Source organism: Terrapene carolina, unplaced genomic scaffold (assembly GCF_002925995.2).
Source record: "Terrapene carolina triunguis isolate 2854851 unplaced genomic scaffold, T_m_triunguis-2.0 Scaffold95, whole genome shotgun sequence".
NCBI classification, from domain to species: Eukaryota; Metazoa; Chordata; order Testudines; family Emydidae; genus Terrapene; species Terrapene triunguis.
In genome coordinates this window covers 36,793,009-36,817,815 of record NW_020664446.1, presented here as the reverse complement: position 1 = coordinate 36,817,815, position 24,807 = coordinate 36,793,009, and the positions used below count along the sequence as shown (strand labels likewise).

At 37.0% G+C, this 24,807-nt stretch overlaps 1 protein-coding gene across 1 annotated transcript in view; it reads left to right on the top strand.

Moving 5' to 3' along the window:
• The window catches only part of PCDH15 (protocadherin related 15), an 812,634-nt gene that overhangs the window by 785,715 nt on the left and 2,112 nt on the right, over positions 1 to 24,807 (top strand). The window contains exons 31-39 of the mRNA XM_026651074.1: positions 1,185 to 1,295; positions 6,430 to 7,781; positions 12,000 to 12,105; positions 13,218 to 13,239; positions 15,397 to 15,435; positions 17,165 to 17,238; positions 18,183 to 18,261; positions 20,093 to 20,121; positions 20,291 to 20,294. Of these exons, the coding sequence (XP_026506859.1) occupies positions 1,185 to 1,295; positions 6,430 to 7,781; positions 12,000 to 12,105; positions 13,218 to 13,239; positions 15,397 to 15,435; positions 17,165 to 17,238; positions 18,183 to 18,261; positions 20,093 to 20,121; positions 20,291 to 20,294 (1,816 nt within the window). The remainder of the gene's footprint in view (positions 1 to 1,184; positions 1,296 to 6,429; positions 7,782 to 11,999; positions 12,106 to 13,217; positions 13,240 to 15,396; positions 15,436 to 17,164; positions 17,239 to 18,182; positions 18,262 to 20,092; positions 20,122 to 20,290; positions 20,295 to 24,807) is intronic.

The window sequence follows — 24,807 nt, the reverse complement described above, 5'->3', positions numbered from 1 at the left end:
TCACCCCTACAAATGAACTAGAGGGCTTGAATTTATGGTCTACATGTTGACTAGAGCTGGTCAAAAAAAGGAAGTCCCTTCCTGTGAAAAAATTAATGTTTTTTTTTTTTTTTTTCAAAAAAATGTAAATATTTTTGCAGAAAGAGATTTCCTGAAAAATTTGGTTTCAGGACATCCAAAATGGAATTTTCAGGCTTGTCAGCTGCCCACCTAGAAGACTCTTGTCAATTTAATTTTCTTCCCTGGTTCTTTACCTCCCTGGAGTTCAGCCTCCTTGCCTCACCTCTAACCCAGATCTTTATCGTCTTTATTTGGACACATGGGAGTGGAATGAAATAATTACACAAGGCATTTGCCTAGTAGGCCGATCTTGGCATTCCTTAACTCCTGTTTCATCAGATCACCTATTTCTCTTTGGAGGGTTTACCACCGATAAGCAGCCACTGAGTGATGCTTGGATTTATTGTATCAGTAAGAAGAGTGCTCAGTCTCTGCAGCTGCCTGGAAGGCTCTTGTTACTTTCACTTTCTGCCTGCAGACAGAAGGTGAAATTAACAAGAGCTTTCCAGGTTGCCATCATTTCAATTTTCCTGATGATAGACCATCAAAAATTTTCAACAAAACTGAAATTTTCGTGCAGAAAATTTTGATTTTACAACAAGGACATTTGGAAAAATCATTCAAATGGGAAATTGTTGACCAGCTCTTATGCTGATAAAGATGTTACAAGTCATAAAAATTAAACTTTGAATGAGACTTTACAAATGTTTAAATTTAAATGTGACATTAATTGTCAATAAACTAAGGACTTTGCCAAAACAGCCAGTTCACCACATACCACCTGATGAAAACAAGTATTGTTAAAGCTTAATTGACCTCTTACTCAATTAAATGTAATTGCTAATTAATGTTTTATTATTTCATGGTGATCAGGTGGTTTGGCAATTATTTAAAAGTGGGTGATAGTATTTAGATACATTTTGGAGATCTGGAATTCCATAATGAAATAGCAAGCCATGGAGTGATACAAAGCTGAAACAAATTGCTCACATGATTACCTTTCTTTGAATACAAAACCAATAATGTTTGAGGAACTACCATCTGACTACTGTATGTCAGCCCATGTAAGCTATAGAATATTTCTAACACCTATTTTTTTTCCCTCCCTGCACAACTTACCAAAGACGGCAAGCTGAATGTGCAAAGACAGCAAGAATCCAGATGGCCTTACCAGCCGGCAAACCATCAAGTAGCGCTGCCAATAATCTCTATGAAGAACTCGGTGACAGCACCATGTAAGTATTCATTGTGAGTCATCACTAAAATTGTTAGTGAACCAAGGCATAAGTCACATTTCTGAAATGTCATTTATTACAACATAATTGAATAGACTTTTCTTGATGAGGGTATATTCCACAAACAACTTGAGCTTCTTCAAAATCAAGAAAATAAGTAAGAGGGCTGGAAACTCAGTTGTGCTACCGTGGCACAAAAGGGACAGAATATGGGGCAGTCAGCTGGGATTTCTCCTTGTATGGGGAATCTCCAGAGGAAGTAAAAGGTGTCTAAGTATAAAGTGCACACTGCACTTCAGTGTTTTGGGGCCAGCACAACAGCCCATAGGTGCTAAAGCAAGTTAAAATAGTCCTGAGGCTGCTCTAGTTTGCATCAAGGTTAGGGGGATTTAAAGGTGGCAAAAAGCCTTTACTTCTCAGATGTACTGAATGCAGCTCTAGCACGTTTGAGAACTTGGCCCAAAAGTTATTTCTTCCAAGCCGCCTGCTGAATATACTTTATAAAACTCAATCAGAAAACCCATTTGATAGACATCTCAGTATGAAATCTTCCATTGGCTAAAGTTTTTTCTTTGTAAATCTGAAGTAATTTAAATGTTGAAAAAAAACACAATGGGTCAATAAAATAGATTGTAAAAAAAAAAAGTAGTTAAAGGAAAGCATCTTTTTACCATTATATGTTGGTAACATATTTGTAGCTGGAAGGTGTCTTGGGTCTTCTTTTCTAACAGTATGATATGACCAAAGTCATTGTTCTATTAAGACATTACATTACTAAGAAAGGGTGAATTGTACTCATGCACTGATGTAACTTAATTGTAGTCAAGGGACTGCAAGCAGAAATCAACACAGTATGAACAGACCATAATAGCATAGTACAGGAAATATTTACACATACAATATTTTTGTTTATAGGCTAATGTCAGAAAATATTTATTACTTTTGTATTATTTTAAAAGAATAACATTAAGATGACAACACTAAAAAGAATAGACTTCATAAAGTATTTGGGGGTGTGTGCTATCTAGTGTTGGCTGATTTTTGTTCTATTTTGAAGTCACCTTTTCCCCCTTGATCAGAGAGTTCATATATATGAGTTTATAAAAATGTTACTATAGCAGGGCAAAGATATCATTGCTATAGTATGTTTTAAGTTTTGATTATTTAAAGACAGTGTCTGATTTCCAAATGTTTTGGGTTGAATTTCTCTTTGTGAATAGAGAACCTTTGCATTACTCATTGAAGCAGGAGTAGCTTCTCACCCAGAATTAACCACTGATCCCCCCCCCCCCCCCCCGCCCCATGGCATTTTATGCCTGTGAATTGTTACTGTTTGGGTAGCTGGAAGAAAGAAGTATGTTTCACAGAAATACAACACACATAGAATTTAAAAGGTTATGGTATGTGAGTTCTAGGTCTTGATCTAGGTGGGACTACTCACATCTTTATAATTACACCCATGCTGATGTACTTTGCTGGATCAAGACCCTGGTTCCTTAAAGTCTAACCCAATTCCTGTGAAAGTAAAAGGAAGACTGCAATTCACTTTACTACAAATGGGTATTGGAAGCCTTATGAGTCTGCATTCTCCATCTAATTGATGTGCTTTCAGCCAGGCTAAGACCAAGCCTTAGTGTCTGTGGACAAAATTTGCACCTGCAAAGTTTTGCATAGGCAAAATGAGTTGCAGATGCAAATCTGAATACTTGCACTTCTGATTTAGAGACACACTTACTCAGATTTCTAACAGCACTTCAACTAAAAGTATAAATTTAGCAAATACAGATTTTTCCCTGTAAAGCACCTATGGAATATATATATATATTTTTTATATATATAAAAAAATAACCCATTGAAAAAATGACAATTAATATTTCCACAACACTGAGATATTGATCAAGGAATCTCAAGTAGAAGATAGAGATATGGAAAAATAATGTAAATCAATGCACCTAATAATTTTAAAGAGATCATGTTTTTCAATAAAATTTAAATAAAAGTTTATAAAAAATCCGTGAAGTTTAACTGAATCCAATATTTGATCTAAAGGCAACAATCTACCTCAGAAAATCAATTTTCAGGAAAAAAAATTATAGTAGAATATTGTAAACTCATTTTTAACTTGCAGGTGAATTGCAATATTACATTTAAATTGCTATAGTATATTATAACCTTATGCATTACTTTATTTTTTCTTCTCAATTATTTCTTGAATCTCCAACAATTTTCTTAAATACCAAATAATGGAAATTTAAGAAAATTGAAAAACTTGTCTTTATTTTTCATGCCTTTCCATAACTGTCCTTTGTCAAACATTTTCTTTCTGTAGTGCTGCCTTATGTCTTATTTTCTTAATTTGGTTTTTGTGGAAAGTTAATTGGAACTAAACTTTTTTTTGTTTTAAATCTGTCTTATGTCTCATGACTTCCATTCTTTCTCCATCTTTGGATACATAGGCATCAGTAAGTAAACTTACTTCATCATGCATAATATTTGTAGCGAATAGAAACAGTTGTTGATTCTTCTATGCTTAGTTTATGTTAAAACTGTAATTAATTGCCACTGATTATCAGCCTTTATTTTACAATGGTGTACTACATGGAAGACATTTACTTTTAAGTGGAAAGATTTGTGTATCTCCTTTCATTTTCCTTAACCCTTTTGTACCAAGTAGCGATTACATACAGAACTGTAATTGCTGAACTTGAATAGTATTATTTCTAAGGACCTCCAGTCTCAGCACCTACACTCTTTGGTGATTGGTGCTCTCCAGATGCCTAAAACAGATTGATAGGTAAGCAGGTTTCTCAAGCTCGCATTCAGTCAGAACCTTTTCATCCTTTACCCATAATTTATTTTTAGGCAGCTATCGCTGCTCCATTTTGCAAAAATATGACTTCAAACCAATCTGATGCAGTTCCTTGTTGGAACAAAGAGACAAAAGATTGTTCTACAAATATTACGGTTTCATCATAAAATAACTCTTTTGCGTTTTCATATAAAAATAGTCTAGCAACCAAGCAGCTTTTCGAATAATCCATTCTCTTATATATCAAGGGTATATCAGCTTGTATGTGCTTTGTATTTGGAAGCAAAGTGGATCTTCATTTAACTTCAGGAATCACTGATTTTGCCAGTCTCTACATTTGAAAATCCATGTGATCACTAAGATGGCTGAGGAAGCTTGTCCAATATGTGTCAAGGCATATTGTTTAAAAATAAGTTAATGATGTAAAATAACATATCAAATCCCCATGATCAAATACTCATTAAGTACTGACACTATTGGGAATGTAGACCTACTCTAAGTGGTAGTTTCTGAGATGCATTCTGTTTACCAGTGTTATTCCGTGCACTGGGCAGAGTATCCGCTCTGCTGTAGCCCTTTTCAGGGGTGCCATATACTCCCCACTGCTTGTCAGCCGCATTTAATGCCCCAGGTCCTTTTGGAAAAAAGTGTGCTCCCACATGTGTGTGAAGGGAGGAGTCCTTTTACCCCATGAAATGATTCCTATCTGCCACTCCTGCTCAGTCAACATGTATCCAGATACATTGAGAGTATAGATTTTCCGTGTATATCAGCTTCCAGACAAATCAAGAAACAAAATAATTGTATTGTAACCTTTCCTTATTTCCTAAATGTATATATTTTTGAGCTTTTATGCCCACATATTTAAAGGGGCATCTGTGTGGCTTCTTATTTTACTCTCATTCAGTACTGTTTAAATGTCTTTTCCCCTGTTCTTGAGTGATTTCTCACCTTGGAATGTTTAACCGTGCCACGGTAAATTTCCCTTAGCCTAATGTTCATGAAATTTCTTGGGGGTTTTGTGGGGGAGGGGGGGTGAGAAAGACATTCCAGAATATAGAACTATTTAACTAAGCACTCCTAGAACTGTGTCCTGCCATTTTCACTAAACATTGTACAATACTGGGGCTTGTCTAGACAAATAGCTAGTGTGCTTCAAGCTGGGGTAGACTCTACAATCACATGCTAGAAGTTTTTTTTTTTTTTTAAACTATTCTTTTTGATTAAGAAAAACTGGTGTTTTTAAACTTAAAAAAATTCAACTTTGGGTAGCAACCAAGCCTGGAAAGCTGAAAATATTAGACATTTATGAGTTACTGAAAATGAGGAATAGAAAGGAACTCATAGGCAACTTTATTTTATCATGTAGTTGTCATTACTACTCTAGCTGTACTATAGCTGTAATTGATATACATATAGGACTATAAGGTGGTAGGATTTAGAATAATTTAGCTATCATATCCCACTATACATGCATGTTCTGAACATGTCATTTGTGTTATAGAAAAACTATTTTAGAAATATATTTTTTTAATGATTAGGACTATTTTTTGTATCACTCCACCTGTAAAGGTACATCCATTAGTTACAATTGGTTCAGCTATACCAGACATACAGGGAAACATAAAAGCTCTACTAAAGTTACAATTTTAAAATTCAATATGTCATAATTTCCAGGTCTAAAAGCCAGTGCTGGGTCTTATTGGTGAAAAAAGGGGAATTCTCTTTTTACAGGACTTAAGCGTCATTTCTAACCAAATCCAAAGTTGACTTAAACTTGTCACTAGCCCAGGAAAAAAATTGTAAATTCCAGGCCTCAGGCAGCTGTAATTTGGAAGAGGCCAGGTGAAGGATACTTGAAACAGTTTCTGACAAATTTTTAAGAGTTTGGAATATTAGAAGTAGTCCAAGCTACATTATATTTCCATTTTAGGTTGCATAAATGTTGTGTAGCAAACTGTTACTAACAAAATATATGGAAAAATGTGTTCAAGTGTTTGTTTAGATTACTGTATAAGGGGAAATAATAATTGAAAAGGAAAGTGTAATTGTTTACAAGGATAGAAAGGCCATGTGGTTAAGGTTAGAACTCATTTATATAGGTCAAAGCTTGTTTTCTTCCTCTTTTCTTCATATCCTTTTCATCTAGAGAAGATGTAAAAGTAAATGTCTTGCCTCAGTAGACTTTTGTAAATACTTATTTTGGATAACAATATGTTAGAAGTAATGCTATGGCATTAATTTACATCATAAATTCATTTTTTCTCATGAAAATCTATGTACATGCATGTTTCCTTACATGTGATTATCTTCTTTTCTTTCAAGTCTTTTTCTTCTCTACCATTTCCAACAAAGCAGGGGAAAAAAGTCAGTCTTAGAAGAAGGAGACCGTCAAAGAGTAATAAGCAGCTTTGCTTCACGTGCTATTGAGGCTCACAAGCAGTCTAATATCAATGGATCGTTGAACAATAATCTCCCCAAATCTGCAAGTAACATTACATTTTTATCTGATGAGAACCCACTAACAACTCAGAATCCTTTGTATATGGAAGGTGTTGTTCAAGGTTCTCCCAGCTCTTCATTGCTACGGAAGAGGAAAGATATTTTAGACAGTCTTTCACCTAGAAGATTAGCCTTGAAAGATGCCCTTTTGGGGTGCCCTTTGGGAGGCATTCACCGTGCATGGACATTACCAATTCGTATTACTAGGAGACATGTGTCTGATGCTCTAAGTAGGCCAATTATCATGGATCCAGTTCAGTGGCAACAGGAAAGACTCAAAGCAGAGAATGAAAGAACTGACAATCAGCACAGCAGGGTTGATATTAGCAGTCCAATATTTAAAAAAATTATTGGCACCAAGTTAACTGTAAAAGAGAAGGCCAGACAGTTTGAGCAACAGGCTTTGCAGGAAATGAAACAAGTGAAATCCTATGATATGAAATGTTCACATTCACCAACACACAGCAACTACCACGAAGAAGGAGAAAACATGCTAGAGTTGTCTCCTGAATGTCTGTTTGCTTCTCCATGCCATCGCTCTCCTCCTTTCTCCTCTTTGCCACCTTCTACTGAAGCAGTTGAATTTCAATCACTTGCAGTTCCTTCAGTAATCATCACTCATCATGACTGTCCTGAAGAACTTTCTCCTCCACCAACTCACAAACCACCAACTCCTTCTTTTAGGATAAAGAAACCAGTTTGCCAAAGTTTTCTGGCTGCTCAAACCAAAATGGAAGTAACAGAAAACATTCCAGATCCACCCAAAACTCCCCCTCCTCCACCACCCCTGCTACCACTTCCTCCTCCAACTCCTCCTCCATTGCCACCACAACCTCCATCTCTTCCTACCATTTCTCTAGCCCTCTCCTCCTCATCTACTCTAAGTACCCAGCACCTTTCCCCTGTAAAGCATACTAAGTCCCCTGCCAAACAGCTACCAGTATCATCACAGGCCACAGCACCTGAGCCACCACCTCACAGGGAGTTGAAAGGAATTCTCAAAAATATTCACAACTTAGCAGATATTGAAAAATCTGTGGCCAACATGTACAGTCAAATAGACAAAAACCACATTCTACCCAAGCACATATCCAAGCTTAAACCAATTTCAGCATCCGAACTGCCAACTACAGAAACTGTTGCTGAGCACAGCCAGCAGAATGGCAACTTGAGCTGTATAGTTGAGGAACTTGAAAAGCGATTTCCATCCCAGTCCACTGCATTATAAAATTGCAGTTGAATTTTTTGAATTTTTTCTTGTTATATTTTGTATGACATGGCTATCACAGTACATGTTATCTGCCTCATATGTTCCATAGTTAAAGTACTTCAACATTGATGAAAGAATTCAGACTTTTTTCCTCTTTGCTATATATTGCTATTTGTTTGTTCCTGATGCTAAACCTACAGTCCATTTTCTTTGTCTGATCACTCATAACTTTGTAATGTATAATATTTTTAAAGGTAGTTCTGTCCACTCTGCATTTTATTGCTTTATTATGCTGATTTATTTTCTTTGTCTGCATGCAAAAGATTCATGGGGGAAAATATCCCTTTAAAACCAATGAACTATATGTAGCAGGCATATGTTGACACTGCTTTATTCTAAACACTCTGCATTGTTTTGTCACAAGGGTACTCTAGTGTTGTAGGTTATGTCAATAAGCAAGGCAATTATCCTGAAATACTGAAGGCATCTCTTGCTTTACCCATAAAGTGTACATCATGGGAGAACTCTTACTTTTACTGTAAAATGTTGAATGTCACTGAAATGCAAATGATGCTAGAAAACGAACTCAGCAATAACAAGACAAAGTTGTTACAATAATGTATCATGTCATTCTATAGGAGATTGTATAGCATTCTGCTCTGGTGACGTGCTTTCATCTCACTGTTGTCCTTGTGGGTTTGATAATGGTTATTTGTCAGTCAAACTTATTGTCCTCCTTTTTGTTATCTACATTATATGCCTCCCATTGCTTTCTTTATTCTGAAACTTCATATTGTGAGTCTTCACTTTTGTAAACCATTTAATGTAAAAAGAGCTTGTTAATTTTGCTTGTTCATATTAATTAGGTATCTCTTTAATCATATTTCATGCTAACTTGCTAAATATTGGAGGTTATTTCCACCAATAACATTTTTGCGTATCTTTGTATGTAATAATCATTCTGATCAGTGTCATAAAGAAACGGTTTGATAAGTATCTGTGAAAGATGTATATAGTATGGGTAGCATTAATTAAACCCACACTTAAATATTCCGGTTATATTAAATTAGCTTGTCCTTTGAAACAAATAGTAAGTAAAAAGAGGTTTGGCATAAAAAATGAATGTAAGTTTAGCTCAGTGCTCAGTTTTATTTCTCCTCTTTTGCCAAAATCCTAGATAATCATGTTAGACCTGACAGTTTTTATAGAATTAAATGCAGTGGGGTGAGGAGCTGGTACTTAAAGGAAGCTACAATAAAAACTTAAAACCTGTCCATGAGAAAATGTTATCTGTTCTAAGCAGAAAAGTAATTATAAGGGTACTTAGCTAACTGCCTAGAAATAGCCAGCTTTTCCACAGTACGTGGTTTTCTTTTCTTTTCAGTACAGTTGGGACAAGTATGGATGTTTCAATCAGAAATTGCTGAAGGTAGTTTCTCTTTTTTGTCCCAGAGCCAAATGCTGTGAACTTCATCACACAAATTCCGCTGATATATTCAAAATACTCTATGCCTAATACAGTCTCCTTGCATAGTGGGCGAGATTTTAGGTCCAATGCATGTAATGAATAGCGATAATAGCCAAATGTGTAGGGAACATGATAATCAATCAATTTTTTGCTGTAACATAGGTTTAATATTTTATAGGATTCAAGTGTTTACAGTAATTGCCTACGGTGCTAAATTCTCAGTGAGTAGTACAACTGCAGCACCAGAAGCAAGTTTCCACTCACAGCCCATCAGACAATAAGCAAAGAAGTCTGTAAGGTTTAACTCTAAACTAGATGTATACCAGTAATTCAGGATATGTCGCTGGAATAATCCCCAACACTAGGGTGACCACTGACGTATCTCCAGAATACCAGACATTCCAGTACTACTAGGAATGGCAGGGGACCACCCCTACCTGTGTGACCCTGCCCTGACAGTCTGTTCAAGGTCACACCAGCAGGGGTGGAGCGGTGCGCTCTTCAGAATGGCATCTACCATGCATGATACTGGATGAAACCACATCTGGCTTTACATCAGTACAGGACAGGACAAACCAAACAAGAGCAGGACTGTCTGAAAACTGGATTAGTGGCCTGCCCGTACAACATTACAATGCTTTGCATTTGGTCAGATGTATATGCCATACTGCAGTAGTGTACTGAGTAGATTTTAGAAGCCCTGATTCAGCAAAGACTTAAGTGCTTAACTTTATACACTGAACAGTACAAGTGAATTCTATAGAACTAGTCCCAATGCACAAGGTTAAGCACATATGTAAGTCTTTTCAGGATCAGGGCTATAATTCACTTATGAGAAGTATATTATATAGATAAATATGGCCTGATTTGCAGAAGTTATCCATACATTCCACTGAAGTCAATGGGAGCTGCAGCTGCTCAGCATTTTTGAAAATCTGGCTAATAGTGAATTTCTTCAAAGTTTCTTCAACTATAATTTTGTGTGACTTTCCTTAATCTGAACGGTCACCTAGCATACAATAGCCTCCTTTTTTTAGTTTAATCTGGTCAGGCTCAAAAGAATCTGTGGGAAAAATGATACCACATGAACTAGTTCTTCACCCACATGTTGCACTTTCTTCATCATTTTGGAGAACCCTCCTTAATACTAATAAAAGTTTTAGCGTTTTGGTTTTTTAAATTTGTTTTCATTTTCATTAGAGTTAATACCTATGGGCAACCTTGGTTGGCCAGCTGAGGTTTTTGCTACTAGCTGGCAATATACTCCAGTGTGTTTTTCTTGACAAATGACTTTTTGTTAGTTACACATCCTTTTGCCTGTGTTTTCTTATAAGATTATAAAGTCTTTGGGGGCAAGGACTGTATCTTACAGTGTTTTTTACAGCACTTAGCACAATGGAGGTGCAGTCTCAGTTGAGGCCTCTGTATGCTATTGTAATACGCACAATAATAAATTACTGAAAAGTCTCCAAAATAAATTCCAAAGACATTGAAAATCAAGGCTGTTGTTGTTAGTCCCAGTAACTTAATTGTCATCTCCCTGAACTGGTTCCTTAGGGTCGACTGTAGACTGGACATGTGGCCTGTATTTGCTATTTTTTGTACCAGCTTGACTGTCTTTAGGATCAATTGAACAAGTGAATTGATTACATAAGTGACTAGCACTTCCTTCACCACCAGATAAAAGAGGGTCCACAGTTCATCCAATACTTAAAGCTGGTTTCTGGCTTCATCATTCCCTTAACTCTCACCATTCTAAATTTCAATTTTTCTTACTTAAAAGAAAATCTTAAAACACAATCATTGTTTGTTTGTTTTTAAAATTCAGGTTCCAAGGTAGTTAAATAACAATCAACAGTATGCAATTGGTAAGAGATACTGTCTTGCCCCAGCCATTTGGAGAAAAAAATGGCTATTATATGTTTAGAAAATTTTTGTCTTGCTAGCTTTGAACTGAGTGAAACCTTTTATCTCAAAAGACAAAAAGCAAATAAAACAATTCCTAATTCTAATTTGTATTTACTGTGTTTAGCTTTTGATCTTTCTTTTGCTTTTAATACAAGAATAAATATAAAATATCTTAAACAAAATAAAACACTCAGAAGGATTAAAGCGGATAGATAACTGCTGGGAAATTCCTTCAAATTACATTCGTAATGTAGAGCAGTGGAAGGTGTGCCATTTGTGCAAATAACTTCATTTTCACAGTAATCCTTAATTATAAGCACTAGTTATATAAAATAAGTGTTGTGTATGTTTTGGCATTAGCATACATCATCATTCATACTGTTTCCCTTGTTTTTCTTTTTTTACTAAATTGAGGGCATCTGTCAGATTGAAAGCCATGGAAACCAGATGGTACTTTTTATCCAGACATTATTACAGATCCTTTGGGGGAGATTTTTTACATTATTTAATGGGAATGAAATATGTAGTTTCACCTTGGACTTTCCTTTTATAATGGAAGCTTATGGTGTAGAGTGAAATACCAAAAGAAATGAAAGCTAGTGCAGAAAGTTTTGCCTCTTTTTTGAAAGTGTCCAACCATTAATAGTAGAGAAACATTATAAGCACGTCTCAAAAGGCTTGATTATGCAATATCGGTGTATTCTCAGCAAACTGAATTCAAAAAGTAAATAAGTATTAACTTACTTTTATTACTTGCACTTTTAATCTACAGTGTGTTGACCATACAAGAGCAATTAAATTTAATAGGCTTGCTTTTGCTTATCCTCCTTGAAACTCAAGACCTTCAATTTCTAGAGATTGTTGTAGGCTACAAGGAAACCAAATACAGTGTTGCTCAAGTAGGCATTGGAAGGTTAAAGGTCATATTTTGGTGATAAATCTTCATTTCATTACTTTCTTATCATAGGGACAACTGCAATAATTTACCCTGATAATAACATGTGCTGAATATTAATAGAAAAGCTTTACAGATAGTGATATTAAAAATTGAGAGTGTTCATTCTGTTCTTTAGTTTTCTCTCAACTGTAATTAAATGATTTTCCTACGCTGCTGTCTATGTACTAGTTTAAGCTCCACACAATTTTGAGCATTTACCCTCTCTATTTCAAAATAACTTAAACTTTCCTTTTATAGCAACACTGAGATGTAAATACTGTTCAATATTTTTGCCTAAACCATTTAAGGTTCCTGGAATGAAATGTAAAAGTATAAGAATTGACAGACATAAGAGCATTTTTCCAGTATATGAGTGGTTTACTGAATATGAATTAAAAACAGAAAATATTCCAATAAGATCAAAAGCACAAAGCCTGTGGGAAAATAACCATAGATAGCCGAAAGAATATAATGCCCATGTAAATACATTGAGGAAATGTTAGGATATGTATAATTTTAATAATAATGTTATTAGCGGAAATTAGCAATAGAAGCTCAAGGCCAAATTCTAGCAAGCCCCGCATGGGTGCAGAAAGCCCAAAAGCAAAATAAAAGCTAAGTGTCTATCAGCTGCAAGAGGGAGCAAAACAGAGAATTCTGCACCTGCTCTGTGCCACAAGGAAGATCTCTATGGCACGACTCCACCCTCACTGTGGAAAGAAAGGAAATGGGCGGGCAAGGGATATGACCAGTGGCACCATGCACAGTGTGTGTGCTGCCTCTCCCCATCCATATCCTATTCTACCACTGCACTGACTCTCTCACTTACTGGGACTCGGTATGCAGCTCTAAACAACACACAGATGCAATACTCTTCCTCAAATATAGTTGTGTAAGTCCAGGCATTTATTTTGTCTCTAAAGACACAGTGATTTTGTATTCTTAGATAAATATTTCTTACCATGTTAGGAACATTTTCAAGGACATTTTTTCCACCTCACTTCCATGAAAATAGTGAATATGAACTACATCTTTACATACTCTTAGAGATGTGTACTAATGATATGTTTTTCTTTTTCTGAATTTAGGCGAGGATATGCACAGCAAGAGGTAAGGCTATTCCCTAACTATATTATTAAATCTGTGTGATAACAGAGAACGTATATCTTCCTATTTACAGCACTTTTTCTTCAGCTGTTTAAAACACAGAGAATTTTCTTTTCAAATATGTTAGTTTGATTGAAATCTTAACAATAAATTAAAAAATTGCCTTAATAGAAATTAATTTTCTTAAAAGGCTGAAGATTGATGGGGAAAGCTGGGGCAAACCCATTAATGTCAGGGCCTGCAAGAGCAGTGTATCCAGCTCCATATGCTCTGTACCCCCTTTGGCATCTGCAAAATCGCTACCTTGCTGTGATTTGCTCCTTCTGCGGGGCTGCATTCATGTGTCTCCTCCGATGGGGTGAATACAGAAAGTAGCAGGACTTCCTGCTTTTTCCAAAATGGCTTTATTTTGGCAAATAAACTCATGAGTAGTACCTTACTATACAAATAACCCCATTGAATTCAATATCTTACCTAGTAAGATACTACTCTTCTTGAGGAAGGATGGCAGCATCTGCCCCTAAATTACAATGCAATATGTGATGTGTGTTGTAAATTACAACACTCAAAGTAAGTTATAAATAAGGCCTCTGATTTTCAGTTATTTATTTCGTTTATTTCCTGGGTTTATTAAAAAAAAAATAAAAGGGAAAAATCAGTGAAACTGAAAATAAGGGGCAGTGTGCAGGCAAGAGGGGCACTCAGTATTCTCAGCAGCCGGGGCTGCAGCAGTCAAGAGGATCTCGGGTGCCAGGACTGAACTCTCTGTGATCTTGCTCCCACACTGCTCTGTGGAAGTAAACGGGGCCACGCTGAAGGGCTGGAGTCAGGAGGGAAGCGGAAGGCTACAACCTGTGACTACTGTCCCCTCCAACCCCCCAACCAGACACACCCCACTTCTGACCCTGACCCTGACCCTTGAGTGTGGCTCCATTTGCTTCCCCTGCAAAAAATTCCTGGATCCCAAAAACGTGAAAATCAGCAAAACCTGAATACTGGCGTTTTCAAAAATCCAGCAATTATTGGTGGGGGGAGGGAAATCCATAAATACTGATAAAGAAGGATCTTAGTTCAAATAATTTGAGCCCCATAGTAGTTCAATAGTGTAATTGCCACAAATGGGCTGTGTTTAGCTGTGAGGTAGCACAGGATAATCATATGTAGCTGCCGTTGCCCTCTATGCAGCTTCCAATTGCTCTCCCTCTGATATTGACATGTTTTTGTTATCCTCTACACCATACAGCAGAACAGAGAATATAGTTTTTAGCAATTATATAGTTCCACCAATTACATAAAACTATTTGTATTCCTCAGATGGTGCAGTGAATAGGTACTAGAGTGGAACTAAGGGGATCTAGGTTCAAACCCGAGGTCAGCCACCGACTTAGTGTGAATTCAGGCACATTTTTTTAATCTACTTTATACCTAAATTCCCTAATTGAAAAATGGGAATGATACTTCTCTACTTGAGAGGGCTATTGTGATGATTAAATCTATGAATGGTTGAGATGCTCAGATACTGTGGCAATAAGGGCCATATAAGTACCCAAATACATAGAAGACGGCAAACACAGAGGAAAATAAAGAGGAAGTGATGATCGTGTGATTAAAACACAGGACTGGAAATCAAGATACCTGAGCTTTCTTATTAGTTCTATCATAGACTTCCTGTGTAACCATGAGAAAGCCTGTGGAAGGCATGTGGGGAGAGGAGTACCGAGGAGTAATGTATAAACCCCTGTACAAAGGCCAGAGGCCACTGCAGGAATCTCAAGATGCCCACAGATTTGCCTTCCACCTACTCTGAAGTTTTTTAACTTGCACAGTGAATTATCTGGCTTTTGGAAATACATTTAAGATTAGCAAATAATTCAGAAAATAATTATCATATGACTGGGAATTAGATTGTACATTAGACAAAAGAAATAACAGACTGTAAATTGATTTTACTGCAGTATGTACTTACATGGTGCCCTATATACAATGTAACTAAAAAAGTATTCAATGAGTATTGAAGTATTTTGGCCATTCTGAAATTAAAAATACAGATAGAACAGTGTTTGGAGGCTCTCCTTCAAACCTTTCAGTTTCAACATAAATTACCTCTCTATTAACTAGCACTGTCTGATTAACCTTTCTATTTCTAATTATCTTTGTCAGCAACAGCAATTGCTGAGACCCTCTCTTCTCAGACCAGAGGTACTATTTTTCCCTGTCTTACTATTCTATAACTTTCAAAGCAGCCTTTACAGTATTTTCTGATCTAAATTTCTATTTTCCAGGTAGATTTTTCTTCATTATTGAAGAAAACATCTTTATTTTGTAAAAGAAGAAAATGAACTTTTTTATCCCATTTATTTAGTTTTAATTAAATATGATATTTTCTGCCTCATGAAATTTTTCCTTGGAGCTATCCTCCCACTTCTTTCAGTCATTACTGTTGACTTCAGCAACACCAACTGCAAAGTTTACTAGCATTGTTTTCAGATTAATAAACAGCATAATTTTATTACTATCACATTTTTATCTAGTTTCTCTGGTGCCAGTCAGTTGGTCATTATTACTCCTAGAGATAAGGTGAGCAGCTGCCTTCCCAAAAATAATAAAAGTGTAGTGAAGGATCTGGATTATATCCTTGATGCTTTAAATTAAAATCACTTGGACATGATATTGCTTCCAGTGTAATCAGTAGAACAACTCCCATTAATTTCAGTAGGAGCAGGAGCAGGTCCTTTGGGTCAGATCCTTGGTCCTGATAAACAGTGCTTTTCACTGTACTAGTGCTGCCTTAAAGCTGGCCAGTATGGTCAGCTGAGGATTTCTCTAGCATATGGGAACCACTGGTGAAGTAAAGCTAATATAGTTGACGTAGGTGCTAGGTTGGGGAAGGAGGAGTGATGGCATGCCATGGAATTCCAACAATCCCTGGCAATCATAGCAACTCCCAGGAGCCACTGGAAAAGAAAAAGGAATATAGAACAGCTCTCAGGCTGCTCTAATTTACACGAGGCTGGACTTGTCCCCAGGATCCCTGGTGATCAGGGGAGTACAAAGGTAACAGACAGCCACCTTCCCCCTCCTCACTCCAGTCCAAGTTTTGATGCCTTTGTTTTCAAAAAGACTTTATTGTCTACCTTGCAAGACAATAATCTTCTCTGTAGCATCCCAAGGACTGTGAAGATTTTTAAAAGGTACAATGGTATTTTTGTATGATGTAAACAAAATCATTCCTTCTGATCCAGTACTGCCAATAATAATTGTTAGCAAATAATGCAGATTGTACCAACTGGAGATGTGTTCTGAAGTAGAGCCTGACAAATACTGTAAAGAAAATAGTCTTCATCTTAGGTTAGGAGTGCTTCTTTAACAGTCCTATGGAAAGATATGGGGCATGAAGGCAAGAAATGAAAATTTATGAGAAAAGTGACAGTATATTTGTGATGAGTCAGTTATGCTGAATAAAGCTATTGTAAAGTACAACTGAAAAAGCTTTTTTTCCCCCTCAGAAGGATGTGCAACTTTTACACACTAGAGCCTTTTCTAACTGTGAATATTCTAGGGATGTATCATTAAAATAAATAAATATTTAGGGATGTATCACAAAAAATAAATCATTTATTGTGCCTGTTGGCCTTAGATTACTGAGGTGCCAACTGTAGTTTCTGACCATTTTTTTCAGCACCACAGAAGCCTTTTGAATTACGATTTCACCAGCATCCCAGCTAGGGCATGAGAAAAATAACATGGCCACCTGAGACTGTATTACTGAAATGACAAGTGGTAGTGATAAAAGGCACTCACTGTAGTTCTTGTCTTTTTTTTTTCTCTTGCTTATACACAATTTGTAATACTCTTTTCTGCATTCCTTATCACCATCACTATGTGTTTAAGTTTTTCCATTCAGTCAGTTTTCTCTTTTGGATTACAGGAGTTGTCTATGGAATCTGGAATTGATCCAGGCCAAGAATACTATGGGCAAGATTACTACAGTTATGAACATGGGTATGTTTTCAGTTTTCCTATGTAACTTTGCAAATACAGCTTTTCAGGCTTAGCCTGTTTATTATTTCAGCATTCAGTTTGGAAATTTTCATTTTCTTCAGGATTCTAGAAAAACCTGAGGATTACATTTATCTTCTACCTGCAATAATTTACATACCATTGCGACATATGGCCTAACCACTTTTCTGCTCACCATAATAATAGGGCCTCCCCGAACCCGCTGTTGGGAAGGTTGGGAAAAAAAATCCCATGCTACCTAGGCCAATCTGGTGGTAAGGGAAAAATTCCTTCCCAGCCCCCCTAAAAAGGAGTGACTAGCCCCCTTCAGGTCCTAACCCAACCGGATATTAGCACCTTGACGGGAAGGAGGGTGGGTGATGCTGCATGGAGAAAGAGCTTCCAAAACCTTTTGCCCTCCCATTCCCAGGGGGTGAGTCAGCACTGCAAAGCTGACCACCGCCCACCTTTTTGCAGCAGTTTGCAACCTTCTTCTACCCCTTTCCCTCTGTCCTTCCTTCCCCCCCCCCACCCGCCATAAAGCACTAGTGCCTTCCTCCAGCAAGCCTGAACAACATCCCTTCCCCTCCCTCTCTTCCCCCCCTCCCCCCGCTTCAGGTGCGGTGCAGTCACTCTCCCAATAAAAACAGGCAACAGAAGCAGGTACCTGGAAGAAGGTGCCCAAATTTGGGAGCCTTCTGATTAATCCAGGATACCTAATAGCTCTGGCCTGATCCAAAACCTATTGAAATCTGAGTGTCTTTCTGTTGATTTCAGTGGGTTTTAAATTATATTCTTAATATCAACAATTTCTCATATGTAGACAATAACAAAAGAACAGGGAAACTCATTTCGGGGGGGGTGAGAGAGAGAGAGACTATAGATAAATATAGACACGCACATACATAAACACACAGAATATCTGAAGTCAAAGGTCTCTTTTCCAGGTATGAATTGCCTCAATATGGGAGTCGTCGCCGATTGTTATCTCCAACTGGAATGTATGATGAGTATGGTGAAGTGGTTGTGGAAAATGATGGCAGCTATTATTACAGTCCACATGGATCAACAACTGAAGGAGACGTAAGTGTAATATACTCCGTTGATTCTATTGTGTAACAAGGCAGTGTCTTTTAACCTTTCCAGGTTTTCTTTGCATAATTAATTAGTGCATTATTTTGTGCACACACTAGCTAAGCAACTTTGGACTCTTCAGTCATTGCATTAGGGATCCAATAAAACCTGGTTGGGATTTTCAATTGTGGTGATTGGTGATTATCAAGAAGAAAGTTGCTTTTCCAAATAGAAAGAAGGTTTTAAGATCATGATTTCATTTCATCATCTCCTTTCCTTTTTTTTAAATTACAAAGCTGCTTTTAATCTACTTAGAGCTATTTTCCATTAAATCATGGATTTCTTGTCCAGTAAGAAAAATATATAACCTCATATATGATTATATTCCTAAACAATGGTTTATTATATTACTTATATCTGCACTAGTTATACTGAATATAACATGCTATAACTGATTATCTGCAGATGAACACAACAGTTACTACAATAATTTATCATAATGCTTGGTAATGGAGTGTAAGGAAAATAAATGAAAATGCCCAGTGAATGCTAAAAAAAATTTCATTTGAAGTTATATGTTTAAATTTAATGTTCAGAAATAGGAGGCAATAGATAGAAAAAATGATATTAATTAGAAAAGAAGCTGTAATGTTTGAGTCAGTCTTTTGTACCGTAACTGAGGAAAATCACTGTGAACTAATTGCCCATTCTAGACGTTAACATTTTTCTTTCAGTCCCAGAAACTTTGGCAAAAAAACTATATGGTAACAGGTAAGCTGGTTTTGATTCCAGGAAAAATGTTGCATGATAATATTAACTCTTTGTTTTCTTCCTGCTGAACTATTTTAGGATAGCAAGTTTTCCCAATACCAATATTTCAAATTGTAATTAAGTTCCATTTTCATAATTGCAGGGGATGAGTCGAGGCAAAGGTCCTACAGGCAGAGGTATAAGCCAGAGAGCAGGGCATCAAATAGAAGGTAGTGCTTTAGGTGGTGGGATGGATCTAAGAGATGGTTCTGGAAGAGAACATAGGACCAGCCAGGGGAAAAGAAAACTAAAAGCAGTGATGCAGTTGAGTCGAATAGCCGTAAAAGCCCACAAACGAGAAGGAACAACTGAGTCTGCTCATTCTCCATGGAAGAAAGCAAAGATATTTCCAATGATTCTGCAGAAAGTAAAAGGCAGTAGCAAAGATTCCAATTATGCAAAGCTGATGTCAGCTCGCCCAGTGGACAGTGAAGACAGCATGATTATCAAAGGCAATTATTTCCAGAAATCAGCAGATGACAAACCTTCAACAACCAGAAAACTAAGTCATGTGCTAAAACACATTAGTGTTTCCAAAAAATTTCAAAAGCATTGCAAATCTCAGAGCTCTGCTAGCAAAAGTTCAGTATCTGCAAGTGAAAAAGGAGGGGAAGACTCTGAAAGTCAGGGGGTGAGTGAATCTGAAAGAGATGAAACAAAATCAAGAATTTCAATTAATATCACAGCAGAAAGTGAGCCAGAGTATAGTGATGTTTCTGATGACTATGATAAGAAGAAAAAAAGAAAATCTGCTGCTTCAGATGATGATGAATCAAAAGCAAGGAGTAGTATCTCTGCCTCTCAGGCAGATGATAAAGACTATTTGAAAGTGACACTGGACCAAGATGAAACCAATGAAAGTACTGTAGATTCTGATGAAGAGAAGGAGGAAGATTTACACGATTCAGAAGATGATCATTCTGTATCCAAATCAGATAATGAACAGGATGAATCAGAAGAGGACATATCTGAGCACTCTGAAGAGGAAGAAGATGAGGAAGAGTCAAAAAGTGTCCTTTCTCAAGTCTCTGGTTCTCGGAATAAACTCTCTGACAGTGATGAAGATGACTTCCAGTCAAAGGTATCCTCAAATCAGAGTTCCTATAGCAGATCTGAGTATAGTGATTCCAATAGCAGAAGAGTTAGTGAAAGAACTAGTATGTCAAGTAAGGGAAGTAAATCTAGTGGAGGAACAAGGGATTCCAGTCACAGGTCAGAAGTGATTAATTCTGACAGTGAAATTAGCTCTAAGGGATCAGTCAGTGAAAGAAACAAGAGTTCTGGATCCAGCTACAAGAGCAAAATGTCCACAGTTGGCAGCGAAATAGAAGACACGATAGAGGAGATATCAGAGGAAGATGAAAAATCATATTTGGAGCAAGATGATACAAGCCCTGATGAGGCAGGTGACAATATAAGTGATAGGACTATGTCTGAAATGTCTTCCATCAGTCAAAAAACTACTTCCAGTAAACAGAGCAAGATAAGAAAGTCCGGTATTAGTGTTGGAGGTAGCATGGCTGAAAGCACAGAAGAGATTGATATAGATACTAAGGATAGGGAAGAAACTCTCAGTAGGAGTGAATCAAAAAGCCTTGAAAGTGAAAATAGTGTTACTTCCAAAGGCAGCAGAGGGACAAAGACCTCAGTGAGTGCCACTTTTTCTAGTAAAACGGATGCTTCCCAAGATTCACATCTTCAAAGTTCTGATTCCAATATGAAAAGAAAGAATCTAAGGAAAAAGATTTCCTCAAAACACAGTGAACTTCAGTCAGATGAGACTCCTGATACTGCTGCATCAGAGTCAGAGACTGCTGCTGACTCCACATCCTTTTAAAAAGAGAGAACAGTAGGTGTACATTTTGCAGTAAGGAATGGTCTTGTTTGCTGTGCCCTCTGCATGGTCTTTCATGAACACTACTGATTTGATTAAAACATTAGAAACAAAATATCATCCTCTCTAGACACTTCAATTGCACTGATATCCATCCTGTTAAGATTAGTAACACAGAAAGCTATGCAGCTATCATTTCTCAAGTGAAAATACTCTAATGTAATTCTAAGTGAATATACATTGATAGAATTTCAATCCAAAAAGTACTAAGAGGAAGGGATGCACTTTTTTTCCCTGTGTAAACTTTAACCCTGTAATAAAAAGGCATTTTATTACTAGTCCTTTAATTTACCCTTTTTGCACTGTGCAAGTCATGGTGCAAAGTATTATTGCATATTACATTAGCAGTAATGGCTAGCTTGTCACAAACTTCTGGATATAGTATGCAATTTATATTGTAATATAATTTATAATTTATTTATGGCATTCAGGCAGTTGCCACAATGAGGAATAGGAATTATCATAGCGATTATCAATGTTTAGCACTCATATAGCATTTCACTACATGTTCAGTTCTGTACAAACATTTACTAATCTTAATAATAATCCCTTGAATGTAGATATTATCATCTCCATTTTACAGATGGGAAAACTGAGTCAGAGGAAAAGTGGCTTACTCTCTGCAGTCTTGGGCATCAGTGGCAGAGTCAGGATTAGAATTCCTAACCTCTGTGCTCATTCCTGTAGAATCTAGATCATCCTGTGTCTCAACATGGCAAAACTTTGGGGTTTAGAGGGTATCAAATAATTCAGGCAGCACATTTGAAAATGGAATCAGATAAACAAGATGTAGAAATTCACAAAAAAAGTTGTATTTTCCCCAAAAGTCACCTATAAAATGGACATTTTTTAACATGCACTTATGACAGTGGCACTCATAGGTTTCAGTAACTACCTGCAAAGTGTCTTTAATCATTGTAACAATATGGGTGATGTTAAATACTACTTGAGCAATTTCTACAGAGACCAACTTTTTTTTCTTGGCTACGTCCACATTTTTTATTGCAGGTAGTGCAAGAAAAGTCCAGTTTACCTCGTGCCTGTACTTTTGGACTTGCTGTCTAAAATTCAATGACCTGGAGTATCTGATGCTGTTCAGTACAGAAATGATAGTTTTAGAGCTTTACAATTCCAGTTCCATTCAGAGTTGGCATGATAGTGAAGAAAGGACTCTAATTTAAAGCTCAAATTGCATTTGTTTTCATATATGAAATTACTGCTGCATGATGCTGTGCCCCACAGAGCTCTAATTCATGCAGCCAGCACGTTGAATGTTAAAAATGTGTATACACACCCAGTCTGTAGGCACTTTCTTGTATCTTATTGTACTAAAGACTGTACAGCTCTTTCTCAAACAGTGGATTATGTAGGAGGTTAATTTCAATATAAAAAAATCTCACAATCAGTTCCCACATAAATTAATGTTAGTTTATAGAACCAAAGATGAATCACCTCTTTTGATCCAGTACCTGGATTGTGAGCTACAAAGTTAGTAGGCTGATAAATCTAACAGCAGCTGGAAGTCTCACAAAGGCAATTCAGTTACTATAGTACAGTGGTTCTCAGCCAGGGGTCCAGGGCCCCCTGGGAGGCCACGAGCAGGTTTAAGGGGGCTGCCAAGCAGGCCCAGCATTAGACTTGTTGGGGCCCAAGCCAGAAAGCCAAAGTCCCACTGCATGAGACTGAAGCGCCAGGGCCCCAAGCCCCGCCATCCAGGGCTGAAGCCAAAGCCTGAGCAACTTAGCTTTGTGGGTCCCTGTGGCATGGGGTCCTGGGCAATTGCCCTGCTTGCTACCCACTACATGTGCCGTGGCTTTTATATGTAGAAAAAATGTTGTTGTGGCACAAGTGGGCCATAGAGTTTTTATAGCATGTTGGGGGGGCCTAAGAAAGAAAAAGGTTGCGAACTCGTGCTATAGTAGAAAGAGGAAAAGGTTTGATTCTCTAGTATACTTGAACTTGCTATCAAGTTAAACAGTTCTCTTTTGTCAAACTTTTTCTTGGCATCTGTGTTAATGAATACTTCATTCACATGAGTGGGAAATTGTCAGACTTGTGTTTACTATCTGTGTGAGACAAACCTATTTCTTGCCTATAGCTGCTATCTCTGACAATATGGAGATTGCCATTGACTGAATTTTTGAGGGGGCAATGGCCCATTCTTTCAAATAGAGGATATATATGGACATGCTTTGTATATATAGGGTAAAATCCTGACTCCATTGAAGTCAATGGAAATTTATCCTTAATTTAAATTGAGTCAGTATTGTACCCCTATTTTTCCCATTCTTCTGTGATATCCCATGTCAGAGAGGTGCAGTCCTCTGTGAGTGGGGGGAAAATGTGAGGAAAACTAGGATCTGCATTATTAAACATCTCCTTAAGAATATGTGACTCCCACAAACCATGGACTCAAGTCTTAATGACTCCCCTGCAGCTGTTGCAAGCTCATTGTCTTTACACCTGTCCTTTTTTGCAACATATTTTTTACTTTTTTGTAAGGTGAATTTGAAAATGTTTTCTTTGTACCATCACTCAAGTGTGCCATGGCACTGTGGAACCAGTAGCAAAAGGTATGGAGACTAGTATTCTTGTAGGCAACAAAATATGCCCCAGAGCATGAGCAGACTGTACTGTGACAATTATCTCATATCTATGAAACAAATTTCCTTACACTATGTTCCAATAGAAGCTGTATCTCTATTGCTCACGACTGTGTAAGCGGCACAGTTACCATTAAAACTGACACTGTTGCCATTGACTGTAAAAGGAGGAAGCGCGTGTCCCTATATTTGTAATGTGCAAGGCATATAGATTCAGTTATTCCTTTCCTCTTACTCAGTTCTTGGTCCCCAAGTTGTAGCTACACATATATTGTAGATCTTTTCCTGAAACTAGTCAATTTTCCCATTGACCAAAAGATACATACCAGTATGAAAAAAATGATACATATGTGTAAGGATAAAAAGGTAGACTAGAGCCCTGTAAGTAATTTGTGCAAAGTTTAGTTTTTCAAAAGCATGTTCAGTACCATTTATTTGTACACTGCATGATTTGCTGTTTTTTAAAATTCTCCTTTCCTCTGGTGTGTGTGTGCGTGTGTGCACGAGTGTGTTGTAGAAGTCAGCTCCAGTATACTGTATCCTAACAGTAGAACTCTGTGAATAAACATGGAGCTTTCACTATTAGTTCAAGAGCGATAATACTTGTGTTCATTTTATATTAAGGAAGCAACTTTCTAATGAGATTCATGCTATAAATTAAAATAATGTGAACAGGTTTTATGTAAACCACAATCAAAACAAAGTCACAACTCTGACATTCAGCTTCTGTGATCCCCATGGAAAATATCGCATGTAGTGTAAAATCTATAAAATCTGCAGGCCTGATGTACCACTGTGTTACTTCATTTTTACTGCAATGTAATTCTGTTGATTTCAGTGGAGTTACTCCAGTTTTGTACCAGTGTAATGGACTGGTGCATCAGGTCCTACATAAAGCAATAATATGGCATTTTTTTCTAATCAGTACTATCAACACTTTACCTTTGCCTGAGAAATTAAGACAATTTTGTTCCTGAAATGCCACTGTCATTATTACTTTATTGTAAAATAGAAATGTCAAAAGCTATCCCTGAGCTGACATTACAGTGTAGTAAGTATTCAGAATATTTATGTTCTCGAAGAAAACTTCCAGTGATTTTCCGAGTATTTACCACTTAGCACTAGCAGTTACCAAGAACAACCATTTCTGCAGAGTTTTACGTGAATAAATTCCAATTTCTATTATAAAAT